Genomic DNA, 23,474 nt, shown 5'->3' with positions numbered 1-23,474 from the left:
AGTCGTGATGGCAGTGGCGTTTAGGGACGGCAATTTTAGTAATTTGATCATTTGTTTAATTTTTTTACTGATATTGATGAGAGGAAGAAGCAAGAACTGAGATTTTTTTTTTCATTTTAATGAATTCGGGAAATACTCATGTAGGTAAAACGTTGAATGGTTGACGACATTGTGAGAATAACTTTTTCTTCAGCTCTCGTTTCACTGTAAAAAACTGATTCTGAGAGAAATTTGCAGGATTATGAGTAAATTAATGTAAATTATGGACTATAATTAAAGATGATAACGTATTTTTGATTTTAAATATTCTAGCATCTTTATATTTTAGATTGAAATAAAATATTTAGACAATATTGTGAATAACCAATACTTTTTGATAATTTGCTCTTTATCAGGCTCCAAAAATACTCCTAGAAAATTCAGAGGAATAGTTTCAAAAAAGTTGAATATGAATTTCATTTGCTGTGCGAATTCATCGAGAATGTGACGTTGTTCAATTGATTGTTTATTTACAAATGAACACTTGTGTGGATTTATTAATATTAGACATCGGTCTGACTTACAGAGGTGTGAGGAACGTAAAAATATTGATTAAAAAATGTTTTCATGATTTTAAAGAAGCGCAAGTCTGAATGTTCACTTCTTTCCAGATTTTTTGATGCCACCAGTGACCAAAGGACCTTTCTGGCCTGCTTTTTTTGCTGCCTCGGCCAAGGCCTTCTGCTGCTCCTTCTGCTTCTGCTTGAAGGCCATGTCGTCGTCGTCCAGCTCCTTTGCATCCTTCTTAGGGGCCTTCAGGGGCTTCTTCTTACCACCGTCACGGCCTGACATGCTGAAAATTTGTTTGCCTTTAGAGAACAAATATCGATTATAACCAAAATTAATTTTTTTTTGTGCGATTATTAACAAAAAAAAATTATTGAAGTGATGGACAAAACGATTTACAAGCTATAAATTGTTTTATCCATCAACTCAATAAAGTTAATAAACTTTGTAAGGAAATCAAGAATTACTCATTGAAAAAAACAAATTTTTCTCAATTAATGCAGAAAAAAATAGAGGGCAATCAATGACTTTATCATAAAAAATATCAACATTTTTTTTTCGGATGATTGTCCCAACAAATGAGCACGCACATGTGAGTATGATGATCATATTTCGAGGTTAAGTTTAAAGATAGACGTCAGATTGTTTTCCTCGGCATATTATGATCAATTTATCAATCACAAAAGGATCAAGTGGTGTTTTGAATGAAATTCATTATCTGAGATAAAAAATTAATTGAAATTTCATGATTATGAATAACAATTTAGGTTACATGCAAAGACAAACGTCACTTGCTTTTTTTTTTTCAGTCAGTTTGCCGATTCTTTCATGTTCTTCATGCTCTTCGGACAAATATCATACTTACTTGAAGTTTTTGGAATGGAATTTAGTGAATCTTCGTATAGAATAAGTAAAAAATCAATTTCTCTGCCGTGAATAACCACATATAGGTATAATAAAGTTTCGTATATATACTGGCAATTCTGGCAATCATATGATTTTCTCGAGCATGCGCACAGGATAGGCTAAAGTAGCGATCGCAGCGCCCTTTTTTTCAAACTTTAAAATTTTTATTCTTTGAGAGTGAATAGATGGAAAAAATAATAGTGCTAATAGAAATAAGTATATTACGCAACAAGTGCGTAATGCATTTTTTAGCTCGTGGAGGGGTGGTAACACGAGCCGAAGGCGAGTTTGACAATCTCACGAGTCAAAAAAAACATAACACACGTGTTTCGTATACTATTTTATGTCATTGTCACCTACGACATAAAAAAAATTGTTCCATTTTTTATTTTTTCCGTTGTCTATATTCAACAAATATAAATGCATGCATGTATCAAATACTTTGAGTGTTTTTGTCATTTTATGAATTCTAACAATTCCAGATTACATTGACTTAAAAAGTACTTGCCGATAACTTAATACAACCATACTTCTATTGAATTTTTTGAATGATTTCACTATACGACTGCATTTCTTATTTCTACAGCTGGCATTCGTCAGGGTGTTTAGAAGGATATATTCAACCTATTAGTAACGTGAATTTTTACAAAAAAACTAATTTTCTAACTAGCGATTGCCCCCAGTGATCATACCCAATTTCAATTTGCTATCTCAATTTTTAATTCAATTATTGAGTATAGTATTCTGACAATATTACCAATAACGGAAAACCGGCAATATTTCACTTATTTTGTATGAACGGGTTTGCATATTTTCAATGCTCAATGTGGTGCCCATTGAGAAGAGTATTTTGTGAAAAAACAAATTGAAATTCGTTCAGTGTTTCATGAGATATTCAAGGAAGTGAATCCACACAAAAGGTGTAATATCTTGGGAAACGCTTGGCAAATTGTGCAGTCACAATAAGCTCCTTCTATGTTATGAGAGCTACAAATGCTTGAAATTTCAACTCACTATCTCTATTTTTTGTTAATTTATCGTGTTCACGTTTTTGATGATAGAATTGAAAAACAGCGATATCACGAAATTTTTTCTGAACAAGTCTAGATATATTGATTGATAAGGCTCACTGAGACAAGTATTTTGTAGACAAGAAAATAGAAATTCGTCCACTAGGTTTTCAGATATTGAGGAAAAACCAAATTTAAAAAAGTTGTTATACTTCAGGAATTACTGCAGCGATTATCCTGAAACAGCGCATCAAAGTAAAGATTAATCAGACCTATCATACGTGAAAAGCTTTGATTTTTTTCGACAAATTTCGTTGTATTTATGTCGAATTTTCTAAAAATTAATCTTCAAACGTTCGAATTTTCCAGGCCATATACGCAGACATGATATAAAAAAATGATTTTTTCACGTTTCGTAACATTCTAGACAACTTGCAATTGTAATTAGAGAATTGAAAAACCGGCTCAATATAAGGCTTCCATCCGAAAGCAAAAAATGTAAATTAGTGGCAAAAAACGTTGCCACTAATTAAATACATTAAGGAATGGGCAGTTTCAAACGATGATTTCTATCTTACATTTATTACCTCGGTAAACTATAAAAAAATTATTTTTGCTTCCGAATTAAAGCATTGCAATCGTTTGAGTTTTCGATTTTCTAATGTTGCCTGGAAATGATCTAGAACGGTCCGAAACGTAAAAATACGAAGTTTGAAGGCCATGTTTGTATGTGTAGATTGTCAACTGCTGGTCAATTTGTACAAAAGAAAAAGAATAACATGAGTAAATTGATTCCTAAACTATAATAGGTGCTAATATGGACTTGATCTGTACTAGATTTCAGCCCGATCGGTTGAGTAGTTTGAGTTTTAGAAATATCGGTGATTGCTTTTGGAAAGTTTCTTTGCAAATATTTAAGAAACTATCCAACCGTTTACATTTTTTATTCTTTTGAAATATTCGTCTCAATATACTCTCCATGGATCAGTTCCATGTTTTTTCGAAGAAATGCGTAATTAAACCTCTCCGATAAAAAAAAATTAATCCATCAACTTGAAATTTCGCAAAAAGATTCCTCCTATCAGTGCAATGTTTGGTATTGCAGACGGGCTAGATCGGATGATTCGTTCAGGAGATATTCAAATTTGTATCTGAAAGGATTTTCTCAAACGTCTCAAAAACGACTCAATTGATTTGGAGTGGTCTCATTTTTTGAGGCTTGTGAATTTTCTATTAATTTTCATTAACCACTTAAGGACAGGGCTTTTTGCCACTAAGTTCGCTGCTATCCCAATATCTGAAAAGTTTTACAGTTCAGTAGTTTGCCGAGGCACGATGTTCTGAGGGTCAACTTTGCTTTTTGTTTTTAATCAATCATGCGGTTGCCACCTCCAACCATTTTTATTTAAAAAACTTTCTAATCCGTAAAAAGTTATCCAAATTTCGAAAATTTCTATTTTAAGTTTAAAAAGGACAATCTCAAATAGAAAGTGACTATTTTGCAGCCACTTTGTAATCTATACACTATAAAAATTTCCACAACAACTGTCGAGTAAATAGACCAATTGAAATAAGTAGTTATTTTCATGTCTAGCCGTGAAAAACAGACCCCTCCCCACATACAAGATTGACAAATGCAAAATTCCGAGCTGATGGCGAGGCCGGCCAGCATGTGAGGAAAGGTGCATATCTTTTCAAAAATATATCGATATAACGAGCGGCTCGTCTATTATGCGCAAAAATTTCAAATTTTGTATGTAATCACCAAATCATTAAATTTACTCGCGAGTCTAGTATTGTAGATAACATTTTCAAGCCTGTAAAAGCTGTAACTGTATTTCAAGCAACAGTCTATTTAAATGTTGAATTTATATTTAATTAGAACGCCATCGTTTATGATGTAGTGATTATTTTTAATACAACAATAGCTAATGGAAAATGACTAGATAGTAGAGCGGCTAGCCATTGGTTAGAAAATAATCGAATCTAGTTTGAAGCAATATTTTGTTGGCTTTGTGACTTTGAATTTCTCAAATAGTGTACTTATCTCTTATCGAAAGCTTGGCGGATATCGAGTGTCCATGAGTGGGGGATATATGGTGAAGTTCATTGTTTGATTACAATCATTACAATACAGCATATTCTGATATCGTACATAAAGAACAGAGACTTAACCTTACTCTTTCATACTGTGCGAGGCATACGAGGCATAACAGTAGTTTAATATCCAACCTTATATTTTCTTATCTCATAATTTATAATCGGCCCAAGCTCACGAGATTAGAAACCTCTCACATCTATTATCAATTTTTTTAGCACTGCACTCGCAAAATTAATACCCATCAAATCTGTCTGGTAGATTCTCTAATCATAATCGCAATGCTCCTTTAATACAACAAGAAAATAGACGCCTTCAGTGAATAATCTCAAAAAGAAGCATAAAATAGTTAACAGCCTTTTATTTATCAGGCACAGAGTGAATTCTAATGTCTTTTGTGAATGAAGTTGGTCAATCCAATTGGGATACTTTGTGTAAATTGGCAAGTGCTAATAGCGATTTCTTCTCCTCGCATCAAGATGAAAGTGGATTAAGAATTTGTTCAGCACATGTTGTAGTACTCGATATAATAAGAGAATTACGTCCACTGTATGAAGAAATTGCAGCAATTGCTCCCCGATATGATTTTGATGAAAATACGCCCGGTAATGGCTACAGAAGTTTTATTTATCTTGTTGACAAATGTATTGAACATTCAGAGAATACATGTCAACAAATCTATAATCTCAGGGAATCTGTGCTGTTCAGAAAAACAAATTATATGAGGTAACACTTTATTGATAATGATTTTTATTGGTTTCTCGTAAATTAAATTATTTTTAATTATAATGAATTATTTTCGAATGATAAATTGTACTGTCATTTCAAATCACAATTTTTAAACAAAGTAATGCATTTTAATTATTTGGGTTGGACCAGGGAAATCGAGGCCTGCTCTCAGCTCATGGCTTCCTTGAATACTTTTCTACATCACCTGAAAACACTTCATACTTGGAGTGAATTGGGAATGGATAGCAGACCTTCCTTATTCCCATCCGAGGAGCACAGCCCTCAGGAATTATTGGATCAAGCTGGAGACATCGATCAATACTCTTTTTACGGGAGGTGTTTAGGTTTTCAATTTACAAATAGTATAAAATACATCATGAAGACAATACTAGTATCTATGGCCTCATTCAGTGAAATTTATTACACAAATGGATCATTTTTTGGTAGATGTGCCAATTCATTGAAATACGTGATTGATCCAGAAGCACGTGCTCGACGAATTGTAAATATATCACAAAGAGGAGACGTATATTTCTGCAAAGCTTTTTGGTATTTACATGATACTCAATTATTTCAATTTGTACCATTTTTGATGCTCCCTAAATTGTCCATCAACCAAGTTATTTCGATACCACCGGAACAACTATCTCTACCTGCAATCGATGGTGGTCCTGATGTCCAAATACCCATTCCATGCAGTCATATTGGAAAAAAGTCCATTCATGTAAAACTCTGGAGTTCAAAGCGTAGGATAGGAATGGTGGGATCAGCAAGTGCTGGTGGTGAATTGCACGGACCATCTGATGTACTTTTGTTCCATTGTCATGGAGGTGGATTCGTAGCAGATAGTCCAAAAGCACACGAAACCTACCTCAGAAATTGGGCAGTTGCTCTGGATATACCAATAATCAGTATTGATTATAGTTTATCTCCAGAAGCCCCATACCCACGAGCTCTCGAAGAACTAGTATACACCTATGCTTGGGCACTACAACATGCCAATTCCCTCCTTGGAACTAATGCCAAAAAAGTAATACTCATCGGTGATTCTGCTGGTGCTAATTTAAATTTGGGCTTGACTGCTAAATGTTTACAGCTGAATATTAAAAAACCTGATGGTATTTTCATGATTTATTGTCCAGTTCTCGTTGAATTTGTACCTTCTCCTTCGCGAATGCTTGGTCTTACTGATCCATTATTACCATTTGGATTCATGATGCGATGTTTAAAGGCTTATGTACTCGGGGACTCTGTGCTAGATAAGAAGGATAAGGAGAATGAAAGTGGAGAATTCTCAAAATCAGATAGTGAATCATTTGCTGAAATTTCCGAGAGTGATTTAATTGCCATTGCTCTCAGTCCCCATGGAGATAAGGCTGATGAAAGTCAATTGGCTTCATTACCATCTGATTCAACTTTGAATTCTGTCAGCTTGGCAGAGGCTGATAACACGCCACGATTAGAAACCACCAAAAGTGAGGACAAGAGTGAAACCACTTCCCAGGAGTATATTCGGAAATTTTTAGATCTTTACAAGAACGTTGGATTAAAGAGAACGGCTACGGCTGATGACAAAACCAATAGTTTTGATAATTCTGATGAAAAAGCTACTTCAAGTTTTTTTGGATTCTCCTTCAGCAAGAATGGAAACCAAGCCAGAGAGCTCGATACTGCCTCTGCTAAAAGTCCTACTGAAGAATTCATATTTACTGTTCCAAAAGACCCCTATTTAAGCCCATACCGACATCCTGATGAAGTACTTAGCCAACTACCACCATGCAAAATAGTTGTCAGTATAATTATTATATTCCCATGATTTTCGGCAGTGCAGGGTAGAGTAGAGTCCAGCGTTAGAATGCATGAAAGTAGCGGATAAATGATTCAAACACTGGACGCTTTACTTTGTAATTCAAAGATTCGAATAATTTTATCTAAAACTTTTTATAATTTTTCTTATACATGCAGACTTCTGATTTGGATCCTTGCTTAGACGACTGCGTCATGTTTGGCAGGAAATTGAAAGCCCTTGGAAACTCGGTTTCAATAGATATTCTCCACGGCCTACCACATGGTTTTTTGAATCTAGCTGTGGTTAGTATTAATTATAGCAACCCTTAATAGGAAACAAAAAAATTTAAGAGAAACATTTTACTTTATAAAAATATAATACTCATCAAATTGACATCTCTTTAATAACCGTGTAAGTTTAAGTCCATGTCAATCTATTAATATATTTTAAAGTTACGTGGATTCCAAAAAAAAAAAGACTATTATTTTTGGTTTTTTCGGCCTTCTCCATACATTTTTCTTTTAAAAAAGAAAAAATAGTTTGCTAATTTTCAATGCAAAAATGTAGAATTAATTAGAAACGAAAAAATGAATTTTTCGTTTGTGAGTTTTCGCAAATGTCAAGTCAATTGATGCTTATATTCAGTTCAAATAGCATTTTTTGCCCTTACTTAACTTTCTTTGCTTTTTATCGAAACGATATTTTTTCTTTTTCAGGTTTCTAAAGAGGCAGCTGAGGCATCCGAGCTCTGCATAAGAAAAATCAAGGAATTGGTGGATATGTAACTGAACGTAATTGAAAATATTTCCGTCTGTCTTTCGGCTAAAGAATATCTTATTCAATATATATTGCCAAAAAGTGAGAAGAAAATCAGAACACTGAAATGGAGTAGGTGTTGCATTTATTGTAGTTAAATATGATTAAAAACGGGGTGGAATGCAGAACATCGATTTCTTTATATATTCAAATGTAATTTTCCTTTCTTCGACTGTGTTATATTTCTCCTAATTCTCGAAGCGTCTAGTTAAGGGACGAAATCGTAATTAATTTCTTCAATTATCAATAATCCATGGAGGAATATAAAGGCGATATAGATATAACTACGAGAAGAAGTTTTTCAAGGAACATTATAAAAAAGCATGTGTGATCTTATGTTCCATTTCACCCCTATTATTTTCATCAATTTTTTCGGATCGAAAAGACATCTTGTTTTAAATGGTGGGAGGTCGAGTTCTTAAAACGCCATAGATTCCTTAATCTAGCCAAAAAAGCCGAAATTGCTATTGAATGCATAATCTATGAGTTTTATGTTTATAATAATCGATTTGCTTTGCGATGTTTAATGAGAATTGTCCGTATTTCTCACTCCCTCCACTGAGTTTTATAAATTGAGCTCGCGAGGCCTCAGAAAATTATAGTCTGTATGATATTTAAATTTACTTTTAAAATCCATGGTATCTTACGTAATATATATTTGAAGAATTCGAATTTCTGCATTTGGGACAGTGGATTTCGATCGGGTGCACTAACGCTGGCGTGAAGCACTCTCAATTAGGAATTTCATCATATAGACTATGATTTGTTCAGAACACACAGATGTTTTAATGGCACCGAAAGACATTGATTTATTGAGCCTACAGAATGGTGGATACAAATTATTTTTTTTGTTGCTTGCAACGAATTTATGAATAATATTTTTTATACCCGATGTTAGTGATCACCAGATCTATTCATCATATATTTTATTGTGAGGATTGTATTAAGTTCGATAAAATAAAACAAGAAATTGACCAAAGGAATTTCATATAAATCAACGGCAAGATAAAATCAATGTAGAAATACAAGAAAATTTTATTGACATTTTGTACAGCAATGATATGATCCAAATAAAACGGAAAAAAATGAAGATGAGAGATGGGAATTAAACTTAGAAACAATGAAATAAAAGAAAGAGAGGAGCTAGAATGTTAATTCTTTCATTTACTGACTGGATGTTTGATGGTTTGTGTCAGATTGTGGATGCACTGTTTTTTGTAATACATGTGCGTCAGCAGGTTCAATTCTCTTATAATATTGTTGCTTCGTTGCTACAATTTCAAAGCCAAACTTTTTATAAAAGTCAATAGCTCCTTCATTGTTGACTTGAACGTGTCTGTATAAAGAAGTAGATTGGTCAGTCAAATTGCAGTAAAGAAAGTTAAACATGCGACGGACGCGAGTCTCATTTACTTACAAGAATATGGAGTTGAAGTTCTCATCTTTTTTAACATAATTTAAAACGTGTTGAACCATCACAGTACCAATACCAAGTCTCCTGTATGGTGACAAACAACCTAGAGTCATTATGTATAATCGTCGTGCATTCTCAGAAGTATCCACACGGCAACAAACAGCGCCAACCTATCGCCAATTAAACAAATAAACTATTTATTTATTTATTTATTTATTTATTGTTGTAACATTTGACATCAATATGAATAAATTCAAATTGTCTGCAAAAAAATTTCTTAAATCTTTGTTGAATACATATGTAGCCCTGTTCATCAAATTAGTCCGCATTAAAATCATTATAATCCATTTACAAGCAATGAGAAAATTAATATAAATTATAAAGTATTTAGATGAAGCGTAATGAATGAAAAGATAATTTATTATCCTTCCTTTCTAGTTCAAATTTAATTTATTTCCTGGAGATCTTAAGATATATATTATGTAATTCTGGGAAATTCGTCAGCGACTATTTCACGGAGGGGACGTTGGCAAGATATATGATAAATTGTCTAGTAGGGGGGAGAAAGTGGCTAGTCATGTTTGCGTAGAACTGACAATGACTTTAGTTGGGGGTGGGATGAGTTGTCGTTCCTCGTGGCTTTTTTCGCAGTCTCGAGAAAAAAAATTGCTGTTCTCATTGCTTTAAAAAAAAACTCTCATTCCTGAAAATGTCACTATTTGTCGAAAAGACATCGATGTCGATATCAGTGCAATAGTACTTTTTGACAATTCAAACGAATACGAATAATCGTTGGATTCTCGGTAGAGTTCATAAACATAAATATGAAATGTATGACATGAAATGAATTATTCCATTAAGACGAGAAAGTGTAACTAGCCTCAATAATTTGGCGTGGATTATACATTTACCGTAAATGCAGAAGAGTGAAAAATCATGCTTATACATAGCACTTACATTATTTGACTTTTAAGACGATGACATACTTATTTAGTGTTAATGTAAAATATCCCTGTGGACAACAAATTCGATGATAAAAAAATTCGAGTCGAACTCAGCGGGTTGAGAATGAAAGGAGGAATTTGACAAATAGAATAGAATTTAGGTGGAGGGTGGGTCGAAATGGAACAGTCGGAGAGCCAGAAATGCTATTTCAGAAATGTTCTTTGCTTATTTGATTTTTATGAACTCAATGAAGCGGTTGAATAGATGTTTCAATTTGCTTCATTTTAATAACAATTATTTTGGTTTAAAATTTCACAGACAAATGTTTATTCGAAGGTGATTCGATGTGAATAATTAGTGTATGAATTTTTTTAAGATTGTGTGTTTACTAATGAACTTATCTAGAGATACTCGATATTTCTCAAGTATTTGTAGTATTACATTCAAAAATTATCTCGCACGAATTTTTCGGCGTCGTGCCTACATGATATATTCATTGGGATAATTGGGAAATGAAATTTTTTCAATCTCAAATTTCCACCTTTTATTTGCCTTTTTCGGTGAACCTAATTTGATCGATCTAATTTCTTAATTTTTTTCCATCCTCTTTCATACGCATTTGATAGATCACTTCTCAAGTATTAAGATAGAATTGAGTAGAAACTATGCGAAGGGTGCCAGAAAATTCAATTTTCCATGCAGTGAAATTGTTTTTTTCGCTCATAGAAAGGCAAAAAAATTATAACGTAAAACAGAAAAAGGGTGAATTCTCACCAAATGAATCTAATTCTCACGTTCTGAATTAAAGGAATTCACCTGGCTCCAAAATAGCATTGGACAATAATAAATCATTAAAACTTGATCTACAATTGATTAAAAAAAATATATTACCACAATATCATTGTAGTAGGCCAGTTTGGCAAGTTCCCCAGCTTCTAAAACGTCCTTGTAAAATTTTTCATTGTATGAAACTGGGAATACTACTTGATTGAGTAGCTTTAATTGCTTTATATTGTGCGGTGTTACGTCCCCAAGCTCGATTTTTGCCCTGTAAAATTATCGCTCCATTAATCTTTTCGATTTTTAAATTACGTGGAGAAGAAATGAAAAATCAGGTAGAGAAGAATGTGGAAATTGGGTTAGAATAAGTTGTTCTGTTACGGTTCATGACACACTTTTCTGTGTAATACTGTACCACTGATTTCATAATAGGAAGTTAATCAGCAGAATGACAACTTTAATAGTGATAAAATTTCCATTGAGCAGATGAAGAACATTTTAGTATTGAAAAGTACTTGAAATTGAAATATTAACCTCAAAATGTTCGAGGCATCAAAGCAACTTACCTAGTCATAATTGGTTATTGTCAATTCAGTGTTGATGTATCAAGTTTCAACGAATAATTAATGTATTGAGCCTATTATGGAGAATCGGAGAAATTATGAATCCATCAACGATTTTCCCGGCAATCTTGGACCGCGCCGTAAATTTTCGGCTGTTATAAAGAGAAGGCTGCGAATTGCCACACACACATGGAACAAGTCATTGGCTATATTTTGCAGCGGCATTGGGGACAGCGCCACGCATTCCGACCAATTTGAGGCGGGATATTTAAATTTTAGCTGGATGGACTTGATTGCATATTTATCAATGAGTGAAAAATTGCAACAAATTTCGAAACCAAAGGGATAATGGACGATATTTCTTTTCGGTATACTTATTGTATTGATATTAACTTTCATCATTTTCATGATTATTATATTGATTTAAACATTTTGAAACTATTGTACGTCCGAATTTGATTTCGTCAGCGTTTACTCCGGAATTAGTTAACATTCATTTATGTATTCAATGGTTATTGCCTTGAAAGTTCTTGGAAGTTCATGAAATTCTATTAGCAAGGTCCTAGGTGGAGCAAATTTAGAACAAAGTATTTCAAAAAAAACTATATGGTGATAGTTTTACAAAATAATTACTTTCTTTTTAAATAATTGGTTTTTATTTTTTTGTATTTTTCGATTTCAACGTCAATTATTATTGCTAGAGGTATAATATCTGTATAGATGGAATCACCGTCATTTCAGCTTCACAAATATTTGATTAATTTTGATGCCCGAGGGGTATTTGATGAATTATTTTCCCACCCGAATTTTGGTCAGAGTGCAGTACCATCATCCAGAGCCACCGAAAACTCAAAGAATAATTTGGTAATTGGTATAATAGAATAAATGAAAGAAATCCGGTTTTGTCTGGAATGACTGACGGAATGATCATTTATCTGTCATACAGAATATTCAATGTGAAATGCTTTGACAGTGAATTTCCCTCGGAATTTTTTGTCCAATATAGATGCACTTTTTCCATGTATAGAGTTGGGAGTTTTTCAGAGTTCTGTAGAATAACATGGAGAAACAGAACTGCTACCAAGGACTGACTTACTTGAGCCAAGTATGCATTTTCATACAAATAAAAATCTTTTAAAAAGGATTAGCCAGGAATGAAGATTGATTGCAGATTATTCCCACAGTTTCTGAGAGTTCCGAGAGGAATTGTAAGTCCCCCATACAATCTACCGGAAATATGTAAGGAATCGCCGCACCAGAAAACCGTAATAAAATAAATAAAAAATAAACCATAAATAAAAAAACTAAATAAAATAAAAAATCGTCTTTTTGCTTTCGAATGGAAGTTATGTAGTTCGATATAGTTCGATTTGACAATATTCATCTGAAATGCCTAGAAATGCCATGAAATATGAAGAAATTATATATTTTTTAAATATCTGTGCATGGGTTTGTGTGTGCAAACTTATAGGGAATTGTCCAAAACTGTCTCATATTATTCGAAAACGGTAAACGCAACGTCAACGACTTTGAAATTTTAGCTTTCGATTGGTATTTTCATTTGTCAAATACCTATATAGCTGAGAGGAGAGAAACCCACTTAATTTAGAATAATGCCGTTTTATTTTCATTTTTCTATTTTTTGATCAACATCTACTTTTGTGTATTAAATACAGTTGAAAGTAGAGGCAAACTTAGGAGCCAACCGCTACTATATTCAAGATTATTACATTATACTTCTATATCAAATATCCTAACGATTTCTCAAAACAGAACAACGAAATAATGTAGAAAAATAATTTATGTATGATTGGTATATGTTATAGGTGCCATAATTTACACGCAGAAACAAATTTAGTAAAAAATTACCATACCCCTTGGTGATTGTGTTGTGTTTGAGCCGTTTCGAGGAAATAACAGTACTGCTTAGTAAAAATTGTCGACTCTATAAATTACCTAAAAGTGGGTATTGTCGAGAATTTTTAAATAATTGTCAGTAAGCAGGTGGCACATTGTACCAAGCAGTATAGTAATTTTAGTGGAATGTTCACCAGAGGGTTAAGTAATTTCTCATTTTACAGTAAAATTGGTAGAAATGGAAATAGAAAAAAAAAACATATGTAGCCCTTATATGTCAACTATCATATTGCTGTTCTCTCACTGCTTGTTTTCGGACAGTTCATAAGAGACACTTTCATAACTCTTCATGTATGAAGTATGTCCGCAAGAAGGTCAATGTTTTCTTCTCGAAACCTATTATTTTTCAAAACTCTGGGAAAAATTAAATAGGAGAAACACCATCAAAAACAGAAATACTTAATTTTCATATCAAATAACTCATTTTTTATTTAGGGGAGAGGAGGATAAAATGGATCTCGTGAGCAGCAACTCATTCCTCAAAAATTTTCAATATACTTAAATGACTGACCCTTACCCTCAAAAATATCCACTTAAATTAGTTCAACACGTCGGCGAAACGAAAATTTCGGGGGGAAGGTGGATAAAATGGACTTCTCTCCCTCTCAGGAGCTTTCTTTCCAATGGTCTCGAATTAACTCGTCGTGACTATAAAAAACAATTAATTTCTTCTTCGTGCGAGTAGTGTTTAATCTCAATCAGAAATCAGTAGTATCAAGTATTTATCAATCGAATTGAGTATACAGAATTAAAACTCTGTGCTAACTACTTAGATATAAAATTTAAACATTCATCAAAGCATCAATTACTTCGCCCCTACATCTTTCTAAAAAATTAGAAAAAAACTTGGAAAATATAAAAAATGGGAGGCTCCATTCTACCTTTCCCTCCCCAATTATTAGAGGGAGTCGAATCTGAATTGGAAAAAAAACTATGCCTAAGCCGTCCCTATCTCAAGTTCAAAGGGAACGATTTTTTTGGGTTATTTGTCTCAAATAAATCAATTTGGACGAAGAAAAGATTAATGATTATTATAATCCGGAGATAACTGAATTTTTACAAGAGGAAATGCGTAACGTAATAGTTATGACGTGCGATTCGCGACCCCGCAAGTAGTTGCAATCAAAGATATGTCAGGCATTCATTTCTACTTTGAAATTATTCTGATGTGCTTGAGTTTTCAAAGTGGATGTAATCACTGAGTACGTTCAGAGGCTTTTATCAGCGAAATTCCTAATATAATTAAAGAATAAGGTAGCCAGGGTAAGAAAAATATCTCCAATGTTGTTACTTAAATTGGTGTTGTAAATTGGTTTCGAATATCTTTCTCCGATTACAGAATGACCAGCTGTATTATCAAAATCAATGTCAATTTGATGCTTTCGAAAAAAGTCATTTTTTTAAATTCGAAATGACATAATGAATTTAGAATAAAAAACATCATCGAAGCAGGCCAATTAGAATTTTAAGTTTATTCCATCATATACATTATTATCAACGATGTTCTTTAACATTATTTATGTTTTTTTTTTTATTTTCGGAGAATCCGGCTATCAATCTATCTATCAAAAAAAATAGTGAGAAAAGAGTGGAATATTTTTTAATGGAAGTCCAACTGTTCTAATAGCTTTTATATGTATGAATATTCCGTAAACATAAATGTATGACGTACAGAATCCCCGCACCGATTTCAGCGTTTCACTTGACAAACAAGTTAAGGTTGTTTAACAAATAAGCAAAGATACATTATTTCCTGCAAATAAAAGCTAATAAACTAAAAATTAATTTTTTAAATGAATGTCAATAAAATAGTTGGGCAGAAGTGACGCAATACACCTTGCAATCGAAAAAATGAATCATTCTTTATCGGTTGCGTGTATCGAGGATATTAGGACGAAATCTCACCTGACCGTTAATAACAAATATCCGTCGAAGTGAGTAGTATAAGAAGAAAATAAACTGGCCGAACAATAAATCTTTATTTTATCGATTAAAACCGTGATGAATGCGCATGTCCATCCTGTACATGAAGGAAAAACTTTTTCCTCTCTTTTGTACAAGCTTTTATTGTTTAACATAACAATGCATACTCATGGCTTTCGCTTAAGTTTATGCAACAAGAAAAAAATCAATATTATATAGCAGCTGTGACAACAGGAAATATGCAACGATAAGTATGGACATAAATAGCCGATTGATAGGCAATCGTGTTTTTATTTTTCTCCACGTCCACAACTTATGGGACAAAAAATGGAAATAAGAATTGATGCAAATAAACGTATTTCCGGCGAGGGAAGAGTGGGATGATTTTGTATGACTAACGCGTAACGCAATGCAAAGCAGGAGCACACGTGTAGGAGCGGTGAAGAAGATGAAGAGGATGAAGGGATGAAGGAAGAGGTGGGGAAGAGGATATCCCATTGAATGAGGGGTGGAGAAAAAAATTGCTAAAATTGAGGAATGGCAAAGGGATGAAATTGATGTGGGGGATACAGCTGTGTATTTAGCGTGCCGAGGTTTACCGATTGGAGTCGAGAATGCTCGAGGGTGGGTCTCTCTCTGGAAGTAGTCTCGGCTCGTGGCCCAACTCGATGGGATATGGGATGGCTGGGGCAAGAGCGGCAACAGCGGCGAGAGCGGCGAGAGCGGCGAGAGCGGCGAGAGACCAATGGCAAACAGGAGGAAAATTCACTGGCGCACGTCCTGATAGTCACATCAGAGCCGCTCGACAAGGCGGTATCTCCGCCGAGTCTTTGTTTTACCGATTACCAATCCATTTATCAATATTTATCACTCACAATAAATAATACATACAATACATTTGATAAGAGTCCAATAACATTGAGTTCTAATAATCAATTCGTTATAACTGAAGAGAAGTATTCATTGAACATTGGGACATTGGCAATTTCCACTCGGAGAGATATTATTAGCAGTTTAGTTGGATATAACATGCAATCAGTTTGAGGTATTTTGATTAGTAAAAATTGAGAGGTCACGAGAGTGCGCATTGGTGGGCCTCATGACGACAGCAGGAGTCTGGGTCAAACACGGGCGAATCATGACCCAAATCAACCAAGACATCACATGGTTCCATGGGTTTTCCCGGTTTCAAAGTCAAATACTTCTTCGTAATTAACAGAAAATTTATGTAGGAGGTTCTTATGTCGCAACTTTTTCTTTCGTTTTCATTCATCTTGTGGATGACTAAGTGGAACTAGGTTGCGGTTGATAACATCCTCATGTATACCGTGACTCATCTATTTCGGAACAATTAGAGTAATTGAAGTTGAGGGGAGAAGGATCAGGAAATACATTATCCAAAACATTTCACAATTGACAATCACTTTACACAGAATTTCCGGGTATAGTCCTAAAATTCTTAATTAGAGTAGAAAAGTTTAAGTGCCGTAAGAAGTTTTTTCATCGTCAACGACCCCGTAGCATGAGAGTTTATTGGTGAGTTTAACACTTTTTTATTATTCAATTGTCCACATTGTAACAACTATTTACTCATTGAATTATTATGCTCTTGGTAAAAGATAGCAGCTTTATGGAATCAATATATTTATTTGACAAGTACAATTATTTCAAGCAGATTAAAGATTAATATCAACGAATAACGAATGACGGTCAATATCTACAATTTTTTTCTCCTTAATCGAAGTTTATATTGTGCTCGAAAATAATGTGATAATGATAAATTCAAGTTAGGATTCACACAGAACAGACGCGCTAAGAAAGGGCAAAGTAATGAAAAAGGAGAGATGCGGTTGTTACCCACGTGTTTGCCAATCTCGCATTGAGGTCGTTTGTATTTTTCTTTGCGGGGCAAGATCTTTCATTTTATATCCCTAGACTAGATCAGAAAAATGCTACAGACTTTCTTGCGTTGTCCTAAATGACAGAATGTGCACAAGCTCCCGTTCATAAGAAAACGCTTCTATATTGAAAAAAATCATGTCAGATTCATTTAGGTGGGAAAAGTGGATCTTTTCATAAAATCTTATTTGTCCAGTTGTGTTAACTCCGGGTGATCTCGATTATATGTGTAACTCGATGGATGATTATTAATACCCTGTTGGAAAATTACACTTGAAATTTCAAAGAAAAAAAAATTGTAATTTTTAAGGACAAAGTTACATTAAATTTCTGTAGAATTCTTCATTGCGAAATCAGTTAATTTTTAGAATATTCGAGGAATTCTTATATCTTTCAGCTCAAATTATGGCAAATTATGGCAACAAAGGTCATATTTAACATTTTTTCCAATTTTTGATTGACTAAATAGCATGGATTAAATTTGTCGCAGACTACCAGAAACATCTCCTTTCACCAAATTGCTCTAATAAACTTTCCCTTTAGTTATTCATGATTCATTGGAATTATCCCATACAACTGCTATTATCATTAAATGTTATAACTAAAGTAAGCTGAAAAATTTCATAAAAATACACAATTATTTCCGCTACTCTGTACACATTTCTGGTCAATACAAAGAAATAAAGTTCAAAAACTAATTTTACATTTCAAGTCCCCAAATTTATAGGATTGACTACCTGTTTTTTTTTGCTCCTGAATTGAATTAGATGAGATAAAAAACCTCTTGTAGCCTATTCCGTAATATAAAGGATGTCCCGGAAAATTCATCCTTATAATTTAAGCAATAGAAAAAAAATTCTTGAATACCCCAGTACTACTTAATCTGAAAGTAAAGACGTCACACGAAATATATATGTAGCTCAAATCCGTTTCAAATTAGTTTTTGAACAATACCTCTGAATGCAATATAGAAATTATTTTCCCCTAAAAGAAACATTTTCCCAAGAAGGGAAGAATATTGTGCTCCAATCCTGGGATGTAAGAATAAGATGACGGGATAGATGAATCCGGAAATAATTCCTCAATAAATGTCTTTAAATCTACGATAGATGAAAAGATTTTTAGAAAAGTTTTTTTGTGACCTTATTCTGGCATTCAAAAAATAAAATACTAAAATTCATTCTCTTCACCTATCTCTTTTCTATTCCCTGTTCTATTTTCTGAACTTCTCTGTGTTCTAAGGTATTCTTAGAAAACTCATTCTTTTGGATAACAGAATTCCGTTTTTGTCATCATTGCCATTGACTCACTCGGTTCAACTAACGGCAATTACGTATTTTACTTTTTAAAATTTTCCAACCAAATCCATCTTTCATTGCATAGACAGAAATATTCATTAAAAATTGTGGAATTTAATGTTTACTTACCGATTACGGAAGTGACTAACGAAAGGAATACTAGATCGATAGGTCTGCTTCCAATTTTTACGGAGCTTGCACGGAGAAAAGTGAATGGTAGATAAATAGTATAAATATTAGTGATGATTGTAGGTGACTACTTTGGATTAAAATAATGATTAGTGGAAGGGGTAACGTGGGGTTAACTAAAGTCTTTGAGAACAAGCAAAAGGCAATTTTCAATAGCAGGGATTTTACCATAAGAATATTATTAATATTATTAATAATTTTTATCATGTGAACTAGTAGAAATTACATTGGTCTACATAATAATACCTAATACTATGCGATTATAGTAAAGATCACAATTTGCTACATCAATTACGCGGAATTATTATGGGATGCTTTACCATTGTCGATTTGTGTAAATGCTACGCTGAGAATGAAATTTTCTTTAGCCAAGGATATTTACTAACCACAAGAAAATATATTTGGCATTAGGAAGTCTAATGGGAGTATTTACACAGTGATCGCCAGATTTACTGGTGCACATCGGGCTATTTACCGCATACTCCTTATCGTAGCAACTACTATGTACTAGAAAATTGTATTTTTTATTATATCTATCGAGTCCATTACCATCGAAAGTCTTATCATGCCCCATTGCAAACGTTATTACAGCATATCTAGTAAACATTATTGAATTATAGTAATTCTTACTAGGCGTGAATATGCATATTATTCTCTCTATTATGGCTTTTTTCTCCGCCTGAAAATATTATTAAGGACTCAAAACTAGGTGCCACGTATTTTTTTTGGTCGGCCTATAATATGACCACCTTCCGAAATTTTTCCTTCAATTGCGCATATAGAGTGAATATTTAGAAAAATGTTTTACAATATAACAAGAAACTCAGAAAACGAAAAAATCATTATTAATTATAATGCTCATTATAATGTGCATTATAAAACAGGCGGGCGTCGTTTTACTCAATTTATTCCGTATAATGAAACAAAATCTGAAAAATTAGTTTTTTCGAGAGTCAATTTAACATTGAATCTAATAATAATTCCGCGATTTTTAACATGGTTTTTCCACATTCGCTGATCCGAGAGAAATAATGGACAGTCTTAACTACTACTACAGTAACTTGAATAAAAACACGTACATATTAAGAATGTTTCACACCTATATATAGCCAAAATGTACGTTTTTAAAATTTTGTCCGTACATCATTGATGGGCCTGATGTAAAAAATATAATGTCTTTGAATGTTGTCATTATTTAGAGGCTCGCGAGGTTTTGTGGCGACGCGAACATTTTCATCCATTTTCTCTACAGTTTCGCAATTTTTTTTTAAAGTTTAGAAAAAACGGAGAAAAATATGCGCACCACCTTGAAACTTCGTGGGTCATTAAAGAATGACAAAACACAAAAACGTTATATTTTTTACTTTTTATTTTCATTTCGTTTTTTGTTTTAATTTTTTCACGTCAATCCCATAGTAAGTTTGCTCGAAAAATAAGAAAACGTTAATTTTGGATATATATGGGTGTAGAACATGCGACCCGCATGCCTTTGTGAATGAATGCTTGGCGAAAATAATGTTTTTCCTCAGCGGATGCCTTATTATTTATTATTCGTGAGGTGTATAAAACTATCAAGTGGCTCTTGTATGGAAGTATTCTGTAAGTCTATAATGGCCTCAGTACATGGCCGCAAGGTTCATTACTTAAGACGAGACACCAATATTTCATAACATGCATGCCAGATATTTATAACCCCGTGGGGGAATTTTAAATAGCATTATTAGATGGATCATATGAGGTGTGGAAAGTTGTTGTGGATGGAAGCCTTACCGTTCACGAATTTATATGATATTAGAACGTCGTGAGAATGGAAAAAGTTTCACGCGCACAAATATTTTACGTTGCGTCGAAAATAGGGCCTCGCTTCATCCATAATGCTATTCACAATTTTCTCATGATGTCTCAAAGATGGGGAATGCATCTAATGAAATATACAGGTTTCCTCCTGATGAATAGACTCCTCTGCTTTGGAGGAGACAGGGGCAAAACAGACATCTTAAGAAAAAAAAACAATTTTTTCTCGAGAAAATATGCTTATTTATGAGTATAATATGAGTATTTTCAAATTTGTTGATGAAAATATTTTCTAGGGCGGGTGGAGGCAAAACGGACACCCTCCAAATTCATTGGAATATTCATTAGATTTCGTAATTCTGCATATATTTCCTAATTGAAAAATTCAAACTGTGACGGCTCAATTTTCATTCATCCGAGCGCGATCTATATAGTTACGACTATACTCTATAGTACTCCATTATCCATATAACCGTTTAATTCGGGGTTTTTCACGATTCAAACAGAAAAAAATGATTGAAAAAAAAAATCTTATGGTGTCAGTTTTGCCCTGAGTGTCCATTCTGCATCCATCTCCCCTATATCAAAAGGTGACCCGCATAATATTGCATATTAGTTCATAAGCACCTTAACAATGACCTGCCTTATATTATAAGGACTGAAAACTGCGTAAAGTCTATATCTGCTCGGAACGAGAAATTCTTTATAATAGAAAATCCAATTTAACGTTTTTTTTCATGTTGGATGTCTGCATCAAGAACGCTATATGCGAAATTATTAAACAAATATATAGTTATATTATTAGTGAGTGTTTTGTGATTCTGGAACGTCATTTTGATTGAAAATTACTAAATAAATCTGAGTTGATTCTATAACAGAAAAATCTGCATCGTTCAGTAAATTTTCGGGTCTGTCACTAAAAGATACGTAATTTTTCTGGAAGATGTAACAGATATGTCACGAAGGATGTTGAAGAATTTTTACGCATAACATTTCTTAACTTTTATGTGTTTTTTGGTGTAATTTCTATTGAAAATTAGACCGTTCCTCTCAGTGCATACCAAACGTATAACGCAAATTTAATACATTGATGTTAATTCACTAGATAATTCCCTTTTTTGCTATTGCTACCAATTCCCTGGTAGGAGGCATCTTCTTCATAACAGCCAAACAGAAACATTTGGGTTTTTTCATTTAATTTTATAACCCATTATAATAACTCTCTTTCGTCTGAGCAATTCATCACTTATGGCGGTATAATGGATAGATACTCAATTAAATCCAAATGATATGATTAATGTTTTTTTTTCAAAGATTAGTGAGAAAAAAAAGCTGCCTCCTGTGAGGTTTGAACTCACGACCCCTGGTTTACGAGACCAGTGCTCTACCACTGAGCTAAAGAGGCGAATTTTGTTCAGATTCTTTTGCGTGTTCAGTCGTATTTGTTTTTTTTTATATCTCCTATTTCTCGTTTTGAAAAGTTCAAATGAGCTTCAAACTCGCGATTTTATTATTAGTATCCTCATAACTTTAAGATGATTAAGAATTTATGATTATGAGCATCAAATCTCGATGAGATGAAGAAATTTTTCAATTTTTTTCGGCGAAATCCAAGAAACTTAAGAATTCATCTATTGAGTAAAATTATGAAAAAGCGGTGGAAGTTGTATTTTCGATGTGGAATTCTCCTATCTATTAGGGGGAAAAAAGAGGAACGTATTTATACTTATAAATGCGGATGAGCCGAAAATGTTATCAGAAGAATTAAATTTGGAATTAAAATGTAAAATAGATGCTCCAAAAAACGAAAGTAACTTTGGAAATTCCTCTTCGGATTTCAGTTTACTTTTTTGGCGCATACGTTTATAAATTTAAAAACCGATATGTCAGTAATAAACCCTTTTACTGATCAGGTACTATGACTTGAGTTACTAGATTTAATCATCATACGTATTGCGACGTTTGAAACTACAAATCAGTCCGATAGTTTGTGAGATTTACAGATTGTCCGATTTTTATTTTGAACTTTAAATCGCCAATGTTTAATCTTGAAACTGAAACACAATATGATCTAAAAATTCGAATGTGCGTTAAACATTTTTTTTCAGTATAAGTGGTTCTTAGTTTAGTATGTATTTTTTTGGTAATTTATCGTAAATTGTGTCCTCAAGATTTTTTAATTCAACATGTATTGTGAAGATTAAAGCAAAATGTTTTGGAATTTTCTGAAGATGTTGCGGCTTTTTTCAAATTTTTAAATTCCCCCATCGATTTAAACGCTTCAAATGTTTTCTAAAAAAATGAAAAAGTTTATCAATAATAAATAAAGGATTAATTATTTCAAATGTTTGTAACAACAATGAATTAATTTAGAAGTGAAAGAGCGAAAAGAAAATTCAACTTATTAATCCATAGAAATTTCTTTACAAATCTACAAATTCCGTTTCTTATCCGGTGAACGCAGGCGGGAAACGTAGGTGTAGAAAAAATACTCAACAAAAAATATTCTGTGATAATAAAATGATTAATGAATTGCTCGCATGTGGTTTGCTATTGTCACATAAGGTTGTTAAAATTTACGAGCTATTTACGGACACTTGCTCATTTGGATAAGGCAAGTGAAGCATGGATCGCCCACAGTGAAGTTCATAAACGTTAGAAGTAAGGTCATCACACTATCATGTATTCCAATAAATATTGACACATCAATTATAATGTGTCACGTGGATGTCTTTTTGATATTAATATTCATAAGGAAGTATGAATTGTTGGTGAAAAATCGCGTTGACAATGACGACTCCAAACTGAATGAACATGAGAATTGGAAAATGTGAAAAATCTTGAAGTAGAGGTTAGGT

General features: G+C 33.2%; 4 protein-coding genes and 1 non-coding gene across 9 annotated transcripts in view; 2 read left to right on the top strand and 3 right to left on the bottom strand.

Annotated features, from left to right (window-relative positions):
* Nucleotides 1–484: 484 nt before the first annotated feature.
* On the bottom strand, nucleotides 485–1,502 carry LOC105270163 (translation machinery-associated protein 7 homolog). 2 transcript variants are annotated; one of them, XM_011310915.1, is made up of 2 exons: nucleotides 1,412–1,502; nucleotides 485–832 (listed from the first exon to the last, which is right to left on the bottom strand). In XM_011310915.1, exon 2 carries the CDS (start codon nucleotides 829–831, stop codon nucleotides 637–639), a length of 195 nt encoding a protein of 64 aa, XP_011309217.1. In that variant the 5' UTR covers nucleotide 832; nucleotides 1,412–1,502; the 3' UTR covers nucleotides 485–636. The 2 variants fall into 2 exon arrangements, with proteins under 2 accessions (XP_011309217.1, XP_011309218.1); XM_011310916.1 differs by having other exon boundaries at nucleotides 485–848; nucleotides 1,412–1,493.
* Nucleotides 1,503–1,663: 161 nt separating this feature from the next.
* Nucleotides 1,664–8,803, top strand: Hsl (hormone-sensitive lipase). The gene is made up of 4 exons (XM_011310914.1): nucleotides 1,664–5,286; nucleotides 5,440–7,078; nucleotides 7,255–7,380; nucleotides 7,795–8,803. Exons 1-4 carry the CDS (start codon nucleotides 4,949–4,951, stop codon nucleotides 7,861–7,863), a joined length of 2,172 nt encoding a protein of 723 aa, XP_011309216.1. The 5' UTR covers nucleotides 1,664–4,948; the 3' UTR covers nucleotides 7,864–8,803.
* Nucleotides 8,804–8,911: 108 nt separating this feature from the next.
* san (Probable N-acetyltransferase san) lies at nucleotides 8,912–11,799 on the bottom strand. The gene is made up of 4 exons (XM_011310913.1): nucleotides 11,600–11,799; nucleotides 11,145–11,301; nucleotides 9,312–9,478; nucleotides 8,912–9,230 (listed from the first exon to the last, which is right to left on the bottom strand). Exons 1-4 carry the CDS (start codon nucleotides 11,605–11,607, stop codon nucleotides 9,059–9,061), a joined length of 504 nt encoding a protein of 167 aa, XP_011309215.1. The 5' UTR covers nucleotides 11,608–11,799; the 3' UTR covers nucleotides 8,912–9,058.
* A 4,866-nt stretch (nucleotides 11,800–16,665) lies between these two features.
* The window catches only part of LOC105270157 (diacylglycerol kinase eta), a 26,152-nt gene continuing 19,343 nt past the window's right edge, over nucleotides 16,666–23,474 (top strand). For 2 of the 4 annotated variants that reach the window (XM_011310906.1, XM_011310903.1), the window contains exon 1: nucleotides 23,270–23,467. The gene's annotated coding sequence lies outside the window, so the exon portion shown is untranslated. Of the gene's footprint in view, nucleotides 16,973–23,153; nucleotides 23,468–23,474 lie in introns of those variants that run through there. The other 2 variants (XM_011310904.1, XM_011310905.1) reach the window with 2 other exon arrangements.
* TRNAT-CGU (transfer RNA threonine (anticodon CGU)) lies at nucleotides 21,950–22,021 on the bottom strand. The gene has a single exon. It is a non-coding gene; the product is annotated as a tRNA-Thr (tRNA).

Source organism: Fopius arisanus, unplaced genomic scaffold (genome assembly GCF_000806365.1).
Source record: "Fopius arisanus strain USDA-PBARC FA_bdor unplaced genomic scaffold, ASM80636v1 scaffold00079, whole genome shotgun sequence".
In the NCBI taxonomy this organism is placed as follows: Eukaryota; Metazoa; Arthropoda; class Insecta; order Hymenoptera; family Braconidae; genus Fopius; species Fopius arisanus.
Note: the sequence above shows the minus strand (reverse complement) of the source record. Positions and strands in the feature narration are given on the sequence as shown.